General features: G+C 37.1%; 1 protein-coding gene across 1 annotated transcript in view; it reads left to right on the forward strand.

The window, feature by feature from the left end:
• The first annotated feature begins 323 nt into the window (after positions 1 to 323).
• Positions 324 to 23,243, forward strand: part of LOC132152475 (integrin beta-like protein 1) — a 48,164-nt gene continuing 25,244 nt past the window's right edge. The window contains exons 1-7 of the mRNA XM_059561233.1: positions 324 to 515; positions 1,790 to 1,992; positions 11,555 to 11,701; positions 15,348 to 15,470; positions 16,585 to 16,725; positions 21,057 to 21,197; positions 21,798 to 21,944. Of these exons, the coding sequence (XP_059417216.1) occupies positions 424 to 515; positions 1,790 to 1,992; positions 11,555 to 11,701; positions 15,348 to 15,470; positions 16,585 to 16,725; positions 21,057 to 21,197; positions 21,798 to 21,944 (994 nt within the window). The 5' untranslated portion in view covers positions 324 to 423. The remainder of the gene's footprint in view (positions 516 to 1,789; positions 1,993 to 11,554; positions 11,702 to 15,347; positions 15,471 to 16,584; positions 16,726 to 21,056; positions 21,198 to 21,797; positions 21,945 to 23,243) is intronic.

Raw genomic sequence — 23,243 nt, forward strand, 5'->3', positions numbered from 1 at the left:
TTGGAAAAAATATTAGCATAATGATTAAATTTCAGCATAAAACATAATTGATATCACAGTAAAAGAGATTTAAGCTTAAACGGTCTTTAAAGAGTTTCTTTGTTTAACCAGTTGTCTCCATTTCATATTTTATGTTCTTTTTTTACAATGATTGCTATAGCAAATCCCCTTTTTAAAGGACAGAAGCAAATATCTTTATGAACAACTGTTTTGAATTATGGTGATAAAGTTTTCTTTTTGGCACTTCATCTCTTACTCCTGCCGTTGCACAGAGAGTCACAACTAATCAAATGCATTCATATGGAGAGCGCTGTTGGCCTCTGATGTGTTCAAGCTGGATTTGGCCAGCCCGTTCTCCCTCTGTTTAGGAAAGTGAAAATTCCTGAAGGCACTTCACTTCAGGTTTCTTTTGGGGATCTAAACATGCATGCAGAGACTTTGGTGAACTCCGTCTTAGTTTCTTTGCTTCTAATTTTGCTCTCCACCGTTCAAGGAAGTTTACAGCAGTCACTAAGGTGAGTTTAGCTGTCTTGTTTTTCAATCATTTTGACTTTTACACTGTGCAGCCACGTTTTGCTGACAGACTAAATTTTTACAGATGGGAAAGTTTCTGTTGTGTACTCTCAGCTATAGAACTTGTCTAAGGCTTGTAGATTTCTATCTTAAGCTATTTACTCTTCATTCTTTTTACATTGTAATGTTTTATTTATTTTACTTAATGGCCATTTAAGCCATTTTTTACTGCAAAGAACTTTCGGTATTTCCTTAAAAACGGAAATATATGTACTCTTTGATCTCTTCCTGTGGTTTTGGCTAAGTTCCCCAGTTGCATGACTGTAATTTTGACATTACTTAAGTGGTTTATACATAGCAGGTGCACATTCACCCTTATGTGTACCACAATGCATGTTAATGTATGCGCTTGCTGCACATAATCAGAGAAGGACTAGAATCAGATTGAATATGCTGTTGTGGCTGACAGACTTGTTCCATTTAATTGCAACCATACTGAGCCCCTGAACAGTGTTTGCTTAATTTTTTTTTTTAGTGTATTTTATTACCCTGTAATGTGAGAAAGGCCAACTGCAGAGACAAGAAGCAGGCGAAGTATGTAAGAACACTACCAAATTAAACATTTTTCATTGGTAAACTTGTGGAAAAATGATGAAATACCATTGTTTATTTTCAGTATGATTGTAATGCAATTCTTGTTCTTGACTTTACCAGAATACACTGTAATATACTTTTTGATATTATATTATATTATATTATATTATATTATATTATATTATATTATATTATATTATATTATATTATATTATATTATATTATATTATATTGTCCTCAAATGTAAAGAAACTTGAAGATTAAAGTTATTTTTATTGCTTCCAAATTCAGATCAAGACACATTTTTTTTGGACAGTGTCTACACAAGTTTGCTGTTCTCTGTGGGACTGAGTGCTAGCAGAATGATATCTTATGAGTCATGGCTCCATTTCCACTGAAGTGGTGATTTCCACATGACCTGCATTATAGAGATTTTTTTTATCTTGAAATATTAGCTTGCAAGAAGATACAAACACAAAATCTGATCCATCCTCAGAAACCAAACAAGATTTTTCCTCCAGAAAGCGAGATGAGACTGGTTGTCATTACTGGTGAAAGGGAGGATTACAAACCACCACCCACCCATCCACCATCTGGCATATGTTCACCTTCAGGGAAAGAACATAGGTTTGATGTGGAAGGCAAAGATCACAGGGTGAATGAAAACTCTTGTGTCTTGCAGACAGGTGGGTGGAGAGTGTAAGATCTCCCCTGAATCATCACTGAGGCGCTGTCGGACCCCCGATGGTTTGATCTGTAGTGGGAGAGGTGAGTGTGAGTGCGGGATTTGCATATGCCATGTCACGGAACCCGGAACATTCTATGGACCACGTTGTGAATGCCATGCCTGGATCTGCCCGGCATATGACGGGAAGACCTGTGGAGGTAAGAGCTGTCTCACACTCTCCCAACACAGCATTCCCACTTAGTCCTTCACTTACTGAATGTCATGTTTCAATATCAGGTGAAAAGGCTTTGTAGATTCACATCTTACATGCTAATTTACTGAACGTTACTCCAAAAGTAGAAAACTACAAAGACACACATCCAGCTTCACTAAAGGCCTTCTATGTTCCATCCAATACTGCGTCATTGGCTACAAGGTCTCATTTGAATTTCACAGTGCCTTTCTTCAGCCAAACATAGGCACTTTCAAAGGAGCCTGTTTGAATGCCATGTTGTTGTTGTTGTTGTTTTTTTTTTTTTTAACTGCTTCAAAGGATAATTTTCACAGATACTTCCTTTACTGTGTTGAATGCTATTTTAGTAGCTTCCACCGGATGGTGAGTGTGTGCAAAATTTGGTGTGAGTCCAAAGAAATCTATTAGCAAAGACTCCTGAATAACCTGACTTCCAAACCCTTGACTAACAGCACCATGACCTACCGACAGCTTTGAAACATTTTATAATAAGGACACAGTGGTGCTGCTAGTGTAAGATATTTACACTCCATAGAGAGCAACTGTGACCATCCACTTTCATGCTGCCTTGGTTCTTAAAGTATTATTCCTTTTTATTTATTCCATTGACTTTTTAGAAGTTCTTCAATCAAGACTTCAAAGCCATGAACCAAACCAACAAATGACATATTTTTGCAACATTTTCTGTTTCTACAGTAAAAGTGCCTTCTCTGTTCAGGATTGTGGGTAGTGTAGTTTTTTTTTTTCTGTTGAAAAAGAATATTAAAGATTTTTTTTTTTCAAAGGAAGTTGAAAAATATACATTGCAACTAAAAATATATTTTTTTTCCATAAAGAATATGAATAGGGATTTTACTTACTTTACTGCTATTGCTCTCTATAGCTGTAACATACAGATTTTCTGCACTATTTTCTATACTCTTGAAATTAGCAATCCACCTGATAGACCATGAACAAAAACACCCATCTATATCCATACCACCTCCAGTTCTGATCTGTACACACGAGAGGCTGAGGACCACTAATGGAGATTTGTGAAGCTGGAAAGAAAGATTTATTTGTGGAGGCATGTTGTGAACCAGTGAAGAGCTCATTAGCTTTGGAGCATAGCTGATAATAGGGTTTCTCTCATGGTTACGTGTTCTGAAAATGGAGGCCACATATTAACCAACATTACTTTTTCTTGCCTAATAGCAAGGCTATACTGCACATCTCTGTCAAAATACCCTACATCTCATCCTTTAAAGATAAATCTGTTTTTTTAGTTAGTTCATGGCAGTTTGGGATATTCTGGACCTGAATTTTGATGTTTTGTGCCAATGATGTTTTGTGCCAATTGTTCACATCCCTTCACTTCACTGTGAAGTTTTAGAATAGCATCAGATGAAATATATACCCCAAATGCCGTGAGAAAGGCAGTTTGTCTTCTGTTCAATCTTTTTGACCATTGCACAAAAATGTCAGGACGTGAAATCTGAGCAGCATTGTTTGTATATTGCTTTGAAACACTGTCTTGTCATTTCAATCAGCATACAGGGCAAATAAGGTCTTGTTTATGTGCTCTAGTTTTATAGCCACAACCAGCTCTTTTGACAAACATATAGTAGTCCCTGACAATAAGCTGCATTTCTTTGCCTTCATTTTATAATAATTTGATTTCTCATTACAAGATCTGCATGATAAGTGGAGCATTTAATAAGAAATTGCGGTTCTGACTTAAGAAGAAAAACCTGTCTTGGTCTCTGGAGAGTTGCATTTGTTCAGGGAGACTCCATAAATCATTTTGCTTAAAAACACCTGTTTTTGTTCACTGACAAATAGATAGACATGATAGCATATCTTGTCCCAGCAGTAAGACTGCAAACTAGGACTTTAGGGTGCACAAAAATACACAATGTTTTCACCTGACAGCTGGTCACAGGCTGTGTGTGTGATTTCTTTTTTGTGGGTTTGTTCGCATCTCCAGTGTTTCAATTGACTACATGTGATTAACATATGTGAATATTTATTTTTCATTTGTTGTCACCAAATAGCACAAATCCAAATGTACAAGCATTTCAATGGGATTTGAATTGTTTGTACAGACTGGAAAAAATGGAGCACAATTTCATGGTTTTCTTCTCTTTTTATGTGACCTGGTTTTGCTTTTGTCTTCTACTTTATGGGGACAGAGCTCAACGTGGCAGTTCCATTCCATTTTCCTCACTCATTTTCCCCTCTCTCAAAACAAGTTAATTGGGGTTTCAAGAAGCCACGTGAAAGATTTGGCACAGCGCTGCATTCACTTTTTCCTCTATAGCTCTTTTCCATCTGTAGAAATTCTCTCAGTGACTTGGTGTGACCTTCAGTTTTGATCCTGCTGTGTGATGCATTGTCCTTTTTTTCAAGCAAGTGTTGCCATCTAGAGACCTTTCCTCTCCAATGAGGTATTTGTGAAGAACAGATTTATGTTCATTTATGTTCACAGAAAGTTATTTTATATGCATCAATGTATATCAATGGTTGTGATTTATGATACCCTTAAAATCTTTAGCTTTTTTAATGTGCTAGACTGAGTGTGTCAGAAGAGTGATATTCCATGTTTTCAGGTCCCAGTGGAACTCTGTCAAGATGTGTCTTTTTGTTGTTGGACTTCTGTTCTTCCCAAGAACATTCTGATGGGGAAATGACATATCATCAATATCATATAACCTTTCTTTTACCTTGAATGCCACATATTTAAAAAGCTGCCTTGCACAGTCTAATAAAGACATTTGCACATACAATGAGTAACCAATAGCACTTTTTAAAGTGCTTAGATGAAGTGTGCCAATAGTTTTCTTACATATATGATGAGCTTGACAACAGTGTTTGTGGTTCTGGTAAACAAACATGTGCATTCTAGCAAGCCTCTGTCACCATATAGTTTGAGTGCTAGCTCAGGCAGCAGGTCTGATTCATACTTCAAATTACATGGAAAAGGTCACATGCCTTCCAGATCAGTATGCATTTGGGGATACAAAGGAACAGGAAATTGTGTCCGAACAGGGGACAACACTGTCATTTCAGCAAATATGAATGATGATGCCAAAATGACACTTTCATTTCCTCTCTGGTATTTCATCCAATTAATAACACACTATCAAATGTCAGGTGAGAGGAAATAGGGAAAAGATGAACATGACATGGGCCGGACATGAATGCACATCTCCAGTGCTATACTGCTCAAAATGCTAGACCACAGATCTGTCAAGTATCATTAATCATAGATTGTCTATAAACGTATTACACTCAGTGACCCTCATTCATTACACGATTTGGCCTGTCTTCATCGCTGCAGGTCTGCTGTAGGTATGCAGCATTATTAACCAGGACAGATGTCTCCCTCACACCCAGCCCAGCCTAGCACATAATCATTTCATGCTCTACAACGCAATGCAGGAGAACAACAAGGGGAAATAATTACCTCAATGTCTTGTTTTATACAAAGCTGCTGTTTAACAGGCTTAGAGGATAAAATGTCTTCAAGATAAAGCTAGCACATAAAGGCCCTGGTTTACTAAAGGTTTGTGTGGATAAAAACTTGTGCAAACTTCAATGAATGAACAAAGAGCCTGCTGGAAATTGCATGTTTTGTAATGCATAAAAAAATCTTGTCGGTTTTTGTGGACGTTCCTTAATGGAATTTCTTGTGCCATTTCTCTTAAACTGCATTGTGTCTCAATCCAGTGTTAAACTTGTTCGAGTAATTTCTCGGTGCAGCCCTGTTTTATTTATGTATTTATTGGTTTATTTTTTCTCATTATGATATGTAGAATTAGGCTGCATTTACACTAAAAAGTCATTGGTGCAGAAACAATTTTCACTCATAAATAGCTAATAAATTTCACAAATAATTACAAAGAAATGAGCAATTAACAAATTGGATTAAATGTCACATTTTAAAGTAGAAAGACGTTACTTGTGAGCCAATTGTTTGTTACAGTTTCCTTTTGTTTAGTGATTTAAAGATGTTGACTGAAACGGAAAAAAGAAGGCATATTTTTTAGAAAAACAAGCAAACAAAAAAAAAGTTTATCTTCTGGAGATAAAAGATATCTTCTGAAAACAGTAAATACATTCTTGAGCTGAAAATGTTAGCATTCTAAAATGAGCTGGATGCTGCCTAGAGACAACAGTGCCTGTGATTCTGAGACAATACTGTCTATTCTAGTTTCCCAAAACAAATTATTGTAATCAGAGTTTACACCCCATCTTCCTATGTCAGTATTTAACAGAGATGGGACCAAGTCACACATGTGCAAGTCTCAAGTAAGTCTCAAGTCTTAACCTTCAAGTCTCAAGTAAGTCCCAAGTATTTTTTTCTTGGGCAAGTCAAGTCAAGTCAAGTCCTGTAGTAAGTCAAGTCAAGTCCAAGTCACCTTATTATTGTAATTTTACCTGCAGAATCTGATCTTAATAAAGTTAAAAGACAAGATATAAGTAACTGTCAGTAAATTAAAATAATTTGGATTTGCATTGTAAATACTCATGTTCAGTAAACATGGAATCAAACAAAATTGTAACTTCATAAAATTATTTATTTTTCACTTCTGCCGACAGTGTTTGAAATGTTTTACATTTTCAACATTGAGTCCATAAAACAAATAACAGCTAAACATCCAACAGACTCCTCTCTGAACACCTCTCTCTCTTTCTGTAACACGACTAACATGACATTCAGCCAAGTATGGTGACCCATACTCAGAATTTGTGCTCTGCATTTAACCCATCCGAAGTGCACACACACAGAGCAGTGAACACACACACACACACACTGTGAGCACATACCCGGAGCAGTGGGCAGCCATTTATGCTGCGGTGCCCGGGGAGCAGTTGGGGGTTTCGATGCCTTGCTCAAGGGCACCTAAGTCGTGGTATTGAGGGAGAGAGCACTGTACATGCACTACCCCCACCCACAATTCCTGCCGGCCCGAGACTCGAACTCACAACCCTTCGATTGCAAGTCTGACTCTCTAACCATTAGGCCACGACTTCCCCTCAAACACAGTTTACATACAACATTAAACTCTCTTACATTTCTCCTCTCTCTCTCTCTCTCTCTCTCTCTCTCTCTCTCTCTCTCTCTCAAGTTCAAGTTTAAGTTGCTTTATTGGCATGACATTTGAGTTACAGTATTGCCAAAGCATTTAGATACAGAATAAAATATAAAATATGATTACAATAAAATACAATTCAATCAAAATAGCAGCAGCAGATAATATTTCTAATATTAATAATAGTAATTATATACAATTAAGAATATAAAATAAAACAGTTGAATACAATAAATTATCCCTTTCGTATGGTGTGTATGGTGTATAAATATTTAGCAGCTATTGTGACTGCCGTCTCATTCTCTCCAAGTATATAGAGTAGTTTCTCCGAGTCATTTAGAGACAAGAATGAAGGATTCAAAGCTTCAAACTGTGGGAAGAATGTTTCTCTTGTAGTGCTGTATTTGGGACAGACCAGAAGGAAGTGTTTCTCATCCTCTGTTTGATTCAGCTCACAGTGTTTGCACAGTCTCTCTTCTCTCGGTAGCCAGGATCTTTTATGTCTACCAATCTCTATTTCCAAATCATGATCACTGAGTCGATATTTTGAAAGGATTTGTCTTTCTTTTAATGGCTTTAGTGATAAGTAATTTGCCAGTTTTGTGGTTCTGTTTAGGGCCGAATAACACTGGAGTTTGGTTTGGAGCTCAAATTCATTTTTTCATTTTTCATCTTAATTATACTTCAGATTTTTGTCAATTAGTTTCTGAATGTTGGGGTTGTGATTGGAGTCAGACTCAGTTTGGGTTTCCTTCATCAGGTAAAGCACGAGTGTGTTTCTCTCTCTCTCTCTCTCACACACACACACACACACACACACACAGCTCTCTCTCAGAGTATATCCGTAAGTCATTACCTCCATTACAAGGTATTGCACTTGCAAAATATAAGATTCGAGAGAGTCTTGTCTGCAAGCCGAGCACGATGTGGCCTATCCCACCATTTATGCGCCACCGGCATGCGCGCTCATAATGGAAGCAACGCGGTCGCGATGCACACGCGGTGCGACACGCTCGTTTTTTTCCAATCGCGTCCGCATCGCATCGAGTTAAAAACATCTCAACTTTTCAGAGAGCCGCAAGGGCACCGCTGGTCATGTGACAAGAACCAATCAAGCAGCTTCATCCTTTCCCGTAACAACGTTAAAAGCTCAGCCAAGATGAAGGAACAGTTGATCATAGCTGTATATGGATTGCCATTTTTAAATAAATTTAGTAGCAGAGCTACTGCAAGCGACTTTTAGTGCTGCAAATCCATTTATCCTTTGCTCTTCATGGAGAGAGCGCGTCATGGTTGCTTAGCAACGGCAGACGCCTCAGGGGCGCAACTGCCCGAGCGCTTTGGAAACAAGGAGAAAGTGGCGCGCCGCGATTTCCACGCGTTTTTAGGCGCGAATTATTGACGACAAAAGCGATGACCCTCGGTACCCCTCAAGCTGAGATGTTGATGTGATGTGATATCTGATCTAAGTGGGCGTGGTGTGCGTAAGGTAGAGAGGGCATGACTGATGATAGTGTCCCGATCCAGTCATGACAACGCGATTCTCAGCCTGCGCTCCAGCTGAGTAATCAAATTTATTTTTAAAAAATAATTTATATATTTTATATTCAAACTGAAAACATGATGTGATTAACACTCAAGTCATTCAAGTCATCCTGTCTCAAGTCAAGTCAAGTCCCGAGTCTTTAACTTCCAAGTCCGAGTCAAGTCTCAAGTATTTTATTTTTTGTCAAGTCAAGTCACAAGTCCTAAAAATAGCGACTCGAGTCGACTCGAGTCCAAGTCGCCAAGTCACAAGTCCCCATGTCTGGTATTTAACATGGACAGCACTGTCTGCAATTGGAACAGCTATTAGCATCTGATGACTCATTAATCTGCTCGCCGTCTACAATTTATCTGATGTGGACACACTGTCTATTAATACTGTTTCACAGCTGTTTAGAGTGAGTCATAAGGCTCATGGATATGGCCGTCTTGGCCCATCAGCTGGGAAGGGGTAAATTATGCCCCTGGTGGCACAGAAGCCAGGACACGGTGGACAGCAAGGACCAAACTCTTCCTCCCACATTTAGGTGGGTGGCAGTTAATGTCAAAGTGATTGTGTCTGCATGTAGGATGGCATCAAATGACTTTCAAGAGAAACATGACTACGAAAGTTAATAACATATTAAATGGCACTAAAGAAGAAATGTGTAACTTCTTAGCTTTGTTCTTGTTTTTAGAATACTGTTGCTGCCTTCTGTAGAACTATTATAGCTGAACTTGTTTAAAAACCGTTATTGTGTTTATGTATTTTTATTTTATTGTATTTTACTTTATTAATTTACTCATTAGCTTTTTTGTCTCATCAATTCCCTTTTAATTTTTACAATTTTCCCGCAGGTTAAACAGGGGGTTTAACAAGTGAGCAAAAAAAATAAAATGTTCATTTGTCCTTTTATTTAAGGCCACTGGTGTTCTCAATGTTAAAAACTAGTCATTTAAAAACCCATTAAAGGTCAAATATTGGTTCAGAGGAAGATACCCCACCACATTTAAACCATTATTCTGTAAAGTTTGGTAATGTCTAAAACTGCACCAGTCACACTGAACATGTAGTTCCACTGCTATAACAACCTGCCTGATGTAGTGATGAGGAATGCCTTGTTAAAAGATCACATCATAGCCAAGGTCCAAAATAGCTGGGCTCATTTCTTAACAATTTACAGTACCAATTTACTTTTAATCTATAGGGCACAAGACAGATGTATGCTCCATTTGGCATTAGCATAAATCTTGCCTTTCCCTCCAGACTGGCTATAAAACCACTGAATGTTTGTGACAAGCAGCCAAGACTCTCTGGTAATGAGTACATGAGCAGAACAAGGCTATTGTTAAGGACTGATGGATAGCACTTGAAGGCTACATCAAATTTACATGATGGATAAGTGCAGGGAGTGATTGAAGATGACACTTCAGAATGTGCTAAGGGAGCTGAACTTACTATAACAGGATATATTTGTAGTGTATTTTGTCTGCCCTTTTTTTTTTTACATCCATTTTCATCCATAGAGTCAAGAATAATGATAGGCAATCATAACAATGGTCTGACATAGAAAAATAATCCCACTTTTGGTATTATGGCATGCATATTAATAGGAAGAAATAGGAGAAGCCAGAAAAGAAAGAGGAAGTGGTGGGAAATTAATGAAAAAGTTCATTTAAGTATTTGTAATAAATAGAATTGCTTATATTTTCTTGTAAGTGAGCTTTGTAGAAAAATCTGAAAATTTTTCTTGTCATTATTGACTTAGCGACACACAACTGCCTATAGAAATAAGTGGAACTGTGAAACTGCAGGACAGAGGTATTAAATCCATTTATGTCTGTCCAACAAGAGTTCAATGGTGTGAGAAGCATTAAAGTGATTTTTACTGACCCTGTGGTTGCAAAGATCTGCAGAACTTCATGACTCAACCTAAGCCAGACACATTCAGTTCTGTTCCTGGACGGCCATGTCCCAGAAAGTTTAGTTCTGAGGCTTATGTAACACTTCAGAACCAACTAATCAAGGTCTTCAGGATTACTGTATTATTACACGCAGGTGTGTTTGATTAGGATTAGAACTAAGCTCTGCATGTCAAGCAATCGAATATTTCCCTCACCTAAGCTTTGCTTTACTTTGTTATTTAATTTGATTTGATCTATTAAGTCAACTGCACAAAACTATTAGATCATTCTTTTAATACTTAATTTTCTTTCATGGTTTTAAAAAGGATGTCAAGCAATCTGCCTCATTTGGCAAGCTTCTACCATATGGCACATAAATTTGTCATTGGCATCCGCAACAAAAAATATGGACAATGTTTTCATCTCCATTTTAACACTTCATAAGCCCATTTATTTCACTTTGTTAACCATGAGCAATTTTATGGCTAGAACGTCATTTAACAAATGGGTTAACAAATTGTCTTCACGGGCATTAACGTCTGAACACGACCTGTTCAGGGATGACCCTGTGATCCAGTCTGACTGAGCATTTTTCATTTTAATGAGTTCAAAATTTAAACAAGTGTAAAAATAAAATACTTTTACACTGACCAGTTTGCACACCTCTAGTGTATAGGGTTGTGCAATTGCATGATACCGATAGTGTGGAAGTGAACCAGAAGGAATCTTCAACACCTTTTAGCTGTGAAAAGCACACATGTGAGAAACTCCCATCCTCCTCTTTGTCAAGATTTCCTAGGTAGGCATGCACACATGGAGAGTATTAATGTCTTTCACATCACCCTGGCCTTCACCCATCTCCAAACACCTTCAAATGTGTTACTAATCACAAACTTGATCTCATAGTACGCTCCTCCAACACAGTATCACTTGTTATCAACCCATAACAGTATGGGCCTGTACCATGACCGCTTGTTACTCAAAACAATCAATAACTGTATTCTGTATGTGTGTCCAATGCAGATAATGGGATATGCAAATGTGGAAAGTGTTTCTGTGATGAAAACTGGTTTGGGGAATCCTGTCAGTACCATGAGGAATGTTCACTCTCCAGCAAAACCAGTAAAGACCTCTGTCGCAATGTCCAGGGTGTAGTTTGCTCCAATGCAGGTAAGATGTATATGATATTTGATATTGCATGGGGACCTATAAATAATAGAACTAAAGGTCAAGATATGTGGCATGCAGTTGTCCAAACATTATTTCTGGGTGGTCTAGAAAATAGCAGCCTGCTTGTATTTCACACCTTGCCCCAAACCCTGTACTTAACCTTTACACTGACCTGAACATTAACTTTAGGTGATGCATCTGTATGTTTTTAGCAGGGGGCCCAGCTGGTTGTACACTGTAAAAAGTTTAACTATTATTTACTCAATTTTATTGGTGAAACATTTTTACACTCAAAAAAATTGAGTAAATTTTAAAGCTGTGAAATCAATGAAATATACTGTATGAATTGAGTAAATGCAAGTAAAAGAATTAAGTAAATCTGAGTAACTGCATCTGGTACATTAACAAATAAAATTGAGTAGAAATAATTGAACATTTAAACATTTAAAAACAATATTTATGAGTAATATTAACTGTTTTTATTAATGAGTAATATTAACTTTTTATTTTCTCTAAACCTTTGTAAAATAGTACTCCACACAACCACCAGTATACATGACATTGGCCTTTATTGTCAATGAGTACAGCAATAGAGCACATTTTACACTGTATACAATATTGCCTACATTTAAACTCATTTAACAAACATTTTATAAGTAAAAATTAAATATTTAAAAATTCAGGTAGCCTAATTCAAGTGTAATCAAATCAACCCAATATCCACCGGATCAGCGCTGGTCCTCGTGCTGGAGACGGACTCGCCTCTGTGGGTGAACTTTGAACTTCATACCGCCGTCCTGCGTTTCACTCACAGCCGATAGATACTGCGAGTGACTGACATAACCTGCCAATAAACAAACAGTGACAGTTCTGAGGACATTTTATCATCCGAATGATAATAATTATATTTATTATCATTAGGAATGAAGTCATGTGTTTATGCAAAGCATTTCAATCATGCAAAAAGACAGGCGCGACTCTCGTTTAGGTGTCGAATTACGCCTCTGTATGTTGTTTTGCATTAAATATGATTTAAAGCACAGTAAAGATTTTATAGATAAAATAAAACATACACAAACCTGAATTACACAGAGGAAATGCACCAAATCTGCAACGCTGAGAAGAGAGCTGTTGTCTGGAGACTGGAGAGTTCAAACTGCCCGCGCTCACTGACACTGACTCAACCAACCGTCGAGTTGTCGTCAGGTCAGAGGGTGGGGGAGGGGTGCATTGTTTTAATTGAGTAAACTTACTCAAATTTTAAGAGTGTGTTAAATATATTAATAATATTGATTTGAATTAAGTAATATTTTTGTTTCTTGAAACAGATCAGTTTAATTCAACATTCTCAAATATTTTGATAGAAATTTCACAAATATATTAAGTATATTATAAAGAAATAATTGGTTAGTCAAATACTAAATAATTTTATTGAAAACAACTTAAATATATCTGTAAATTTTAGATAAAATGAACTGTTGGATTTTTACTCAATTATTTTGGTATGTTTAACTCAAACAATCAAGTACACCATATTCAGAGATTTTATTAAGTTAATAAAGTAAAACATTTCTGTAATATTTACTAAGCCACAGAATTATTTTTTACAGTGTAGATAGGCCTGCTATGTGACACTATGTCATTAATACATGTGTGAACGTGAAAATGATGTGTATCAGGATTTGGCAAAATCCACAATTTAAGAATCAGCTTGTTTTAGGAATCATTTTTATGTACACTTCCACTTGAAAAATTAATATGAAATTTTATCAATTAACTATTAATTTTGGGTTTACTTATTCCTATATGTGTAGATTTTCCCCCTCAAATTATTATGATTATAATTATTATATTGACAATCGAGATGGTTTAGGGCTGAGCTGGACCGCAGACTGAAGGCAAAAGGGCCAACAAGTGCTAAGCATCTCTCTGGGAACTCCTTCAAGACTGTTGGAAGACCATTTCAGGTGACTACCTCTTGAAGCTCATCAAGAGAATGCCAAGAGTGTGCAAAGCAGTAATCAAAGCAAAAGGTGGCTACTTTGAAGAACCTAGAATATGACATATTTTCAGTTGTTTCACACTTTTTTGTTATGTATATAATTCCATATATAATTCCACATGTGTTAATTCATAGTTTTGATGCCTTCAGTGTGAATCTACAATTTTCATAGTCATGAAAATAAAGAAAACTCTTTGAATGAGAAGGTGTGTCCAAACTTTTGGTCTGTACTGTATATATATACAGGTCCTTCTCAAAAAAATTAGCATATTGTGATAAAGTTCTTTATTTTCCATAATGTAATGATAAAAATTAAACTTTCATATATTTTAGATTCATTGCACACCAACTGAAATATTTCAGGTCTTTTATTGTTTTAATACTGATGATTTTGGCATACAGCTCATGAAAACCCAAAATTCCTATCTCAAAAAATTAACCTGGAGGCCCAGGATGCTTCGATAGCGGCCTTAAGCTCATCCAGAGTGTTGGGTCTTGCGTCTCTCAACTTTCTCTTCACAATATCCCACAGATTCTCTATGGGGTTCAGGTCAGGAGAGTTGGCAGGCCAATTGAGCACAGTAATACCATGGTCAATAAACCATTTACCAGTGGTTTTGGCACTGTGAGCAGGTGCCAGGTCGTGCTGAAAAACGAAATCTTCATCTCCATAAAGCTTTTCAGCAGATGGAAGCATGAAGTGCTCCAAAATCTCCTGATAACTAGCTGCATTGACCCTGCCCTTGATAAAACACAGTGGACCAACACCAGCAGCTGACATGGCACCCCAAACCATCACTGACTGTGGGTACTTGACACTGGACTTCAGTCATTTTGGCATTTCCTTCTCCCAGTCTTCCTCCAGACTCTGGCACCTTGATTTCCGAATGACATGCAAAATTTGCTTTCATCCAAAAAAAGTACTTTGGACCACCGAGCAACAGTCCAGTGCTGCTTCTCTGTAGCCCATTTCCTGCACACGCCTGTGCACGGTGGCTCTGGATGTTTCTACTCCAGACTCAGTCCACTGCTTCCGCAGGTCCCCCAAGGTCTGGAATCGGTCCTTCTCCACAATCTTCCTCAGGGTCCGGTCACCTCTTCTCATTGTGCAGCGTTTTTTGCCACACTTTTTCCTTCCCACAGACTTCCCACTGAGGTGCCTTGATACAGCACTCTTGGAACAGCCTATTCGTTCAGAAATTTCTTTCTGTGTCTTCACCTCTCGCTTGAGGGTGTCAATGATGGCCTTCGGGACAGCAGTCAGGTCCTGTCCTTGAGAAGGAACTGTATATATATATATATATATATATATATATATATATATATATATATATATATATATATATATATATATTATGATGACATGTACAGCATGTAGACAATTCATAATGAAATATAAAATGACACTTACCATACATATTTAGAATTGTATTCTATCTGCATCTAGTTTGCAGGCTCATTTCAAATTCAGGAATTCTCAGTTCATTCTCTGATAAAGTCTAAATGGCATGCAATTCCATATCCCTTGGGTCTGGAGAGTTTGTGTGAGTCGGTGTGTGTCTTCATATGTAGAAGTATGCTGCTGTGGAGCAGTGTGACAGCATGAGATCTGTGGGTTTTGACATTGATGTGTCTGACCGACAGGCACCTGTCACTGCGGCAGCTGCATGTGCCATAATCCCGATGTGAAGAGCCTGATCAGTGGACGCTACTGCGAGTGTGACGACAGCGAGTGTTTGGATGAAGACTCTGTAGAAGTGTGTGGAGGTATGATCACAGGGTGACCAGTGCTTTTAAGTGAAAGTGACGTGACATACAGCCAAGTAGGGTGAGCTATACTCAGAATTCGTGCCCTGCATTTAACCCATCCAAAGTGCACACACACAGCAGTGAACACACACCCAGAGCAGTGGGCAGCCATTTATGCTGCAGCGCCCGGGGAGCAGTTGGGGGTTCGGTGCCTTGCTCAAGGGCACCTAAGTCGTGGTATTGAAGGTGGAGAGAGCGCTGTACATTCACTCCCCCCACCTACAATTCCTGCCGGCCCGAGATGTGAACTTGCAACCTTTGGATTAGGAGTCAGAATCTCTAACCATTAGGCCACGACTTCCTAATAACCGTAACCCAAAAGTTGCAGGTTCGAGTCTCAGGCCCGGCAGGATCTGTGGGGTTTGACATTACAGTTCTAGACTGATCTACAGTGACACAAAATGTTTTTATACACATTTCCATTAATTTTACTGTTTTACCCTATACTGCATATTAGGGCTGTGTTCAAAATATCGATATGACGATGTATCGTCACACTCTGTCAAGAATTTTTTTGGTCAACTATACTTTTAAAACCTGACACTTGCCTACACCAGATGTAAGCGTCATGTTAAAAGCAAATAGAAACCATTATAATCACTGACGCTGTTTACAGTGGACACAAATGCCCATTCAACCTGAGTCTATGTGCTCGAGTTTCCTGACAACAGGACAAATAGTGCTTTGACACATTGGGTTTAAAAAAGTTAATTAACATTGTTATTAGATTTCTTTGGGGAAAAAAAACTTACCACCTTGTGTAATTTTCATTTATCTTACACAAGTAAATATACTGTATATGACATAAAAATGAAAGCCACTTTTAATGCTGGAAATCCATTTTAGAAAAGCATATGGTTTTCAATAGCATGATATACAAATTATTGACATCCTCATTCACTTAATGCAATTGCCATACCTGCATGTTGTCAACAATAATAATGATGATATATATATATATATATATATATATATATATATATATATATATATATATATATATAAATAATAATAATCTGAAAACTCTGAAACTGAATTTCTATCTTCTCACTTCCTGTGTTCGTGGTTGCAGGCCATGGAAAGTGTTACTGTGGAAACTGTTATTGCTCGGCTGGTTGGCATGGAGATAAATGTGAATTCCAGTGTGACATCAGCCCATGGGAGAGTAAGCGGAGATGCACATCTCCAGATGGCAAGATCTGCAGCAACAGAGGTCTGTCTTTGTGCAAGCATTTACCTTATTCTGACATAACCAATATTTTCAGTCACCTTATAACTTTACCTAATAATAGATTCACTTAGGTTATCCTTAATGCTACTGCAGGGGCATCTAAATCAAACTAGAATTTTATTTGAGGGGTTTTCCACAGAGAATCTGTACTGAAATAAGTCTAATTGTTCCATCAGTTGTATACAACATAAGTAATTTCACCTGACAAGCACAAATGAGAGTGGGACAATGCATTCTCCATTAAGACACGTCAGGCTGCCAAAAAAGCTTTGGCACTCCAATTGCCGGTGAGCCTCAAGGGAGCTTCTCTCAAATTGATTACAACAAAAGGGTGAAGTGGTACACAGCATAAACTCAACCTCCGTCTGAACCACTGTCTGTGGTTAAGTAATCTGCCCGCAAACCGTGTCCACTCATCAGAAGCAACCATGCTGCTTTTCTGCCTCAAAAGGTTTCTGCAGCATTTAACCAGTAGTTACACATTCCAAGTGTTCCTAGTTTGTTACACTTTCCAATAGAGTATACAATCCCTCATGGCCTTCCTTAGGCATACTTATCCATACTTTTGATCATGTATGTATTTTTATCATCCTATTTAATTTCTGTTGCCCTAGAAGAGTGAACTTAATAGTTCCAGTGCACATAGTGAAAGATATCCATTATTTTTGGGCTCTTTTAAGCAATCCAGCCTCATTTTGTGTATTTTATATTCTGTTAATTATATGTTCAGCACAGTGAATGGCAGGTGTCAGTGGATCGCTGCTATTGTGTGAAATGACAGCCTCTTTCAGTCAGTCAACCTCTCAATCCATGATATAGCTTGCCCTTCACTTTGAAATACAACCATGCAAAGTTATAGATTTAAAAACCTTTTGGAAAAAAAAGCATTAAAAAAGCAAAAATGCTTGGGTTTTAAAACAACTAATGAAAGCTACTTTTTAAAACCAGTCCAGAATTTAGTAACACATGTGCAAAGCTCTTATTGGCAGAGTCTATTAAATGTTATTCTGACACATATGGGATGCCAAAGGGAGGCCTGAAAAGGGGACAACTTGCAGACAGGCCAGTAAGTAAAGAGTTTACATTTACAAATTATGTCTATAAAGAAAGCTAAGCTGGTTGGTCCCTTAGATGGGATAAAGACGTTCTCAGTCTGGTCAAGGTGTTGAAACGCTATCCCAGACAGAAATCTTAGAGGTAGAGACAGATAGGACGTACAGTATAAGATGTAAAGCTGAAGTTTATTAACAAAGCAGTGTTAGAATGTGATTGATAATGGAGACAAGTGGCGTAGTTGATTTATATATAGTATAATATCAATAAAATATAAACATTTGCTTTTTCTTTTGATCAGTTGAATGTATCCTTGCAGGATAAAATTATTTATTTTAAAATGAAAAAATCTTACAGAACTCAAACTTCTGAATGTTAATGTATAAAAATGTATTTTAAACACATTTACATATTTATGTACTTAATAAAAATGCCCTGCAATTGTTTTTTTTTTTTATACTAAACTGGTATACTTAAAGTCTGCTAAATTGAAAACTGGTATACTTAATGTCTGCTGAATGCACTTTAATTGTGGGTAGTACTGCTTAAGTCCAACAAATGATATACTGAAGTATATTTGATTGTGCTTAAGTAGAACGTGCATGTATATTTTAGGTACACTTTAAATATCTTGCATTTAAAGATCAATATTATTTAAAGTTCATACAAACCTCATCAGTAGTGACATTATAACATATATTAGGCTTAATGCATTGTGCACAAATAATACTCCAATTAATGTTTAATTTAAACCAATTAAATCAATTAATATATATTTTTATATCAATAAGTATCGAGCGATATGTCAGTAAATATGTATACTCAGTATGAAATAAATTTATTACTTTTGTACTAGGGCAATATTGACCGATGCAGATTTAAAATTAGCTAATATCGGCTAATAACCGATATTGTGGAGCTCTAATTTACCGAAGGTTAGAGATGGTTCTGTAATGATTATATAACTAGCATTTGGAAGACACACTTGGGCTTCAATTAATCACTTCTTCCTTCCCTCAATGGACTCCCACTGAGTCCTAACCCAGTGTAAGTAAGTCACTGATAAGGTTACTGAAGTGTGGGCTACTACATGTATCACTGTATTTGCTTTTCTTAGTTTTACACTAAGGCACAATATACTCTTACAAGCATGACTTTAATAATACAGCTCATTCCATTTATTTAAGCATTTTCAGGAGGTTGCATAATGCAAATCAAGCGCAATGTAAGGTCTATATTCACAAGAGGACAGATCTTTGACAGGCCTTTAAATTGTGGCAACTACAGTGGTTTAGCCCCCTGCTCACAGGACGCCAGCTGGCTCACTTCCTAGTGTGCTTTCACTGCACAGATAAGAGAAAACAGGATTTCCAGTTGTGCTTCAACTGGTCTGACTTGGATTCATCAGAGTGGAGGTGTTTCCCGCAGCTCTGTGTTGCCATGACTGTCGCCCCAGCAATAGATTACCTGGAATTTAGAGTAAGCATCCTCATCAATCCTTGCCATGCATGGCCTCTTTATTGTCAGCTGGGCTCTGGAGGATTTGGCCCCCAGGAGAAATTTGGCTTTCCTTGTCAGCATCACTTCAATTATAGTGCTGTGCAGCTAACTGTTTCAGTCAGCCCTAATCCTCCTAACACAGGCAAAACAATTTGAACTCATATTCCAATGAACGAAAAATGGCCTTACCTGGCACGGACCCTTTGGTTTTAAAACATAAACATAGTCTGTCCTAAAAGTAATTCTTTAATAAAAACTTTTAAATAATTTAATTTAAAAAATCGAAATACTGAGAAAATCGCCTTTAAAGTTGTCCAAATGAATTCATATTACTAATCAAAAATTAAGTTTTGATATATCTACGGTACAAAATTTACTAAATATCTTCATGGAACATGATATCTACTTAATATCCTAATGATTTTTGGCATAAAAGAAAAATCCATCATTTTGACCCATACAGTGTTTTTTTGGCTATTGCTTAAAATATACCCCAGCGACTTAAGACTGGTCCAGTGTCACATATATCACAATTTCCACAAAAATATTAAACAGCACAGTTTTCTAGGCCTATTGCAATGATCTTTTGGCAGGTCACCTCTGTTTATCAACTTGCACATGCTACCAATAGCTTCTCACATAAAATTCAAGGCATTGATGTTTGCATACAAAACCACCACTGGCTCTGCACCCCTTTACCTAAATTCATTACTTCAGACTTATGTGCCCTCTAGAAGCTTGCGTTCTGCAAGTGAACATCGATTGATTGTGCCATCCCAAAGAAGCACAAAGTCACTTTTACAGACTTTTAAACTAAATGTTCCCTCCTGGTGGAATGACCTCCCCAACTCAATCCGAGCAGCTGAGTCCTTACCCATCTTCAAGAATCGGCTAAAAACACATCTTTTCCATCTTTATTTGAACCTTTAACTTTAGCACTCACTATTCTAATTCTATTCTTTTTATTTATTATATTATTTAAAAGCCCCTGCTATGTGTACTGCATTTAAGCTAACTGAGACTTGTTATTGCACTTATATATCATTGATCTTTTGTTGTTTTTGATTGCTTCCAATGTCCTCATTTCGCTTTGGATAAAAGCATCTGCTAAATGTTTAAATGTAAATGTTTTCCACTAATAATAATAAGTAATGTTTCCTGACCACCAAATTGGCATATTAGAATGATTTCTGATGGATCATGAGACAATGAAGATATTTATTCATTATAGTAATATAATGAAAATTCAGCTTTGCATCACAGGAATAAATTAAATGTTAAGGTCTAAAATCATTTTAAATTGTAAATAATTCACAACATTACTGTTTTTACTGTATTTTTAATCAAATAAATGCAGTCTTAATGAGGATAAGAGACCTATTATGAAAACATCATAAAAGGTATTCTAAGGTATCCATGACCTTTTAAAGTAATTTTCAGTGAGCAATGATGGCTTAAGAAAGGCTTGTTTGAGCATTTTTTTAAATGTTAAAAACAGTTTAATGAAATTATCCAAGAAGATATACATTTTTTGAATGAATAAGCACCACAATAAGCCTCTTTTATTAAATAACGTTGTGGCCTTTGTGGTATTTTTTATATTTACTTTAGTCTTACTTTACTCCTCTAAAGTCTTATATAAATTTGAGAGTCATGCCTGTTAATATGCCTGTAGACATGCCTGTTAATAAATTCCAAACATAAATCTAGCCTAGTGTGACTCTCAGAGGAGGTTTACCATACTTTCACCGTCTTTGTAGGCACATGTGTATGTGGCGAGTGCACTTGCTATGATGTGGATCCCTCAGGAGACTGGGGTGACATCCATGGAGAGACCTGCGAGTGTGACGAGAGAAGCTGCCATGCCGTGTACGACAGGTACTCAGATGACTTCTGTTCAGGTGAAGCAAAAATTGAAACATTTCTGTAAAACATCTCATTCTTATTATCACTTTATGTTGTATTTATATAATCTGTATCCCACTTGTAACTCAGGCAGTGTTTTTCTCAGATTGATATCAGTTTTGTCTTTATCAAACCCCCTCGAAAGGAAATGGTTTATATTCCAAAATCCAGCTGTAGAAATACTGACAGTTGCTGAAAAACAAGGCAGGGTAAAACTGTTCGATATCCGTTTACCCCACCTCTTCATGATCTTGCATAAACACAGGACATGTAGATTATCCTGAGCTGAAAAACAACAGATGTGGTTCAGAAACATTTCAACATCTGTTTCTAATGCTGAGGAATAACTCTGCGGCCATTTGTGCTTCAATCTTACGTTCGCCTCAGAGGACCGGGTTGACTATACATTTTTTTACATTCATGGTTAGCCAGACCTGTGAGTGGTGCCCTTTAACTTCAAATCCATAAACCAACACACATACACCACCAATGTATAATCTTTTTCCTTTTCTGTATCTAGGGCAGCTTCAGGCAGAGCTTTGGTCAACCGTTCATCCATTACAAGACTCTAAATCCTGCTATGTGTCTGTTTGAAGGTCACGGCCAATGTAACTGTGGCAGGTGTGACTGCAAGGAAGGTTGGGCTGGAAAGAAATGCGATCATCCTCTCTCCTGTTCGCTGTCTATGGAAACCAGTCAGAAGAAGTGTCGGGGAACCTCCAGCCTGCCCTGCTTTGGCAGAGGTAATTATGATTAGTCTCTATTCATCTGTGCCAGAGTGGGTTCCAACAGCAGCGTTTCACAGATCCGAGGTGTTACGTGTGGGTTGCGTGGTAGGCCAGAGGACTCTTAAAGGTGAAGTGTGTAATTTTCGACTCTCCTGATTAGTTGCTCCATCATGGTGTGATGCAAAGCTTTAGCGAAAAATAACAATGCTAAAATTAGCAGTCACTTTAGCATGCCAATCTGAATAGATTGGTTTGAATGAAACACATGTTGGTACATAATATTGTTGTGGCAGTATATGTCATTCTTGGAGCCTGTAGATTAATTCGAAATTAATTTGAAACGTGTCTCTGTGGTAGTTTACGGCTAAACACAAACAGATGCAGGATGATGTCTGAATACACAAGACAAACAGTGGATTTTGATAGAGCTGTGTGAATCATTGATTTCTCCCTCTTTGGATGGATTGTTTGTTTGATTCAGATTATTGATTTGCAAAGCTACTATGATAAACAACAGTTTATTTCTGTTTCTAATTGTTTTACTGCTCTCTACTTGATCTGACCCTTAAAATGTCTTTTTCAGGATTCAGTTATATTAAACATAAATTTTTGTCAAGCTAATTTAGACATCACCACATACAATTGTTAGGTTCCCTGGCAAAACTTTTTTTTACATACTTTCCACCAACATGCAGTAGTTACAGTAATTTTTACTGCAATAAAACTTTGCATTTGTGGGTTGTAGATTCTGATAGAAAAAATTTGGCACAGTTGAAGATCATATATAAATTTAATGTCAGTTTTATATGAATTGTAGTAAGAGTGGCATTTGGCAACTTAACAATTAAAACACATTCATTATTAATATTTTTTAAATCAGTCTCATATGAATCCGTGGTACGTTTTCTAAGGGCAATTATGAACTTGTGGATTGTTTCAGGTAGGGGTGCTGGCCTGTCTCTGCATGAGACTTGTTAAAAAGAAAAAATCTCACAGTAGATGAATCAGAACTATAGTGCAATTGTTCCAAAAAAATTGCTATTTCCATAGTTCTCCCCTGCAAAAGAAAAGTGAAGAGTGATAGTCTTGTTTCACTGAGTGAGGTGATAATTTAACTTGAATGGATCCTGTGTTCTGTGCACTTTTAAAGGACTTCCATCCCCGTGCTCTCTTAAACTTTAGCAACGTAGAGCAGATAATATAACTTGTCTCATTTTAAAAGTCAAAAATTGAATGATATTTGCTGTAATGGCTGAGTTCAAAAAGTGTAGCCTACACATAATTCAATTAAAAACCTGTTTTACAATGCTACAG

Source organism: Carassius carassius, chromosome 11, assembly GCF_963082965.1.
Source record: "Carassius carassius chromosome 11, fCarCar2.1, whole genome shotgun sequence".
Lineage (NCBI taxonomy): Eukaryota > Metazoa > Chordata > Actinopteri > Cypriniformes > Cyprinidae > Carassius > Carassius carassius.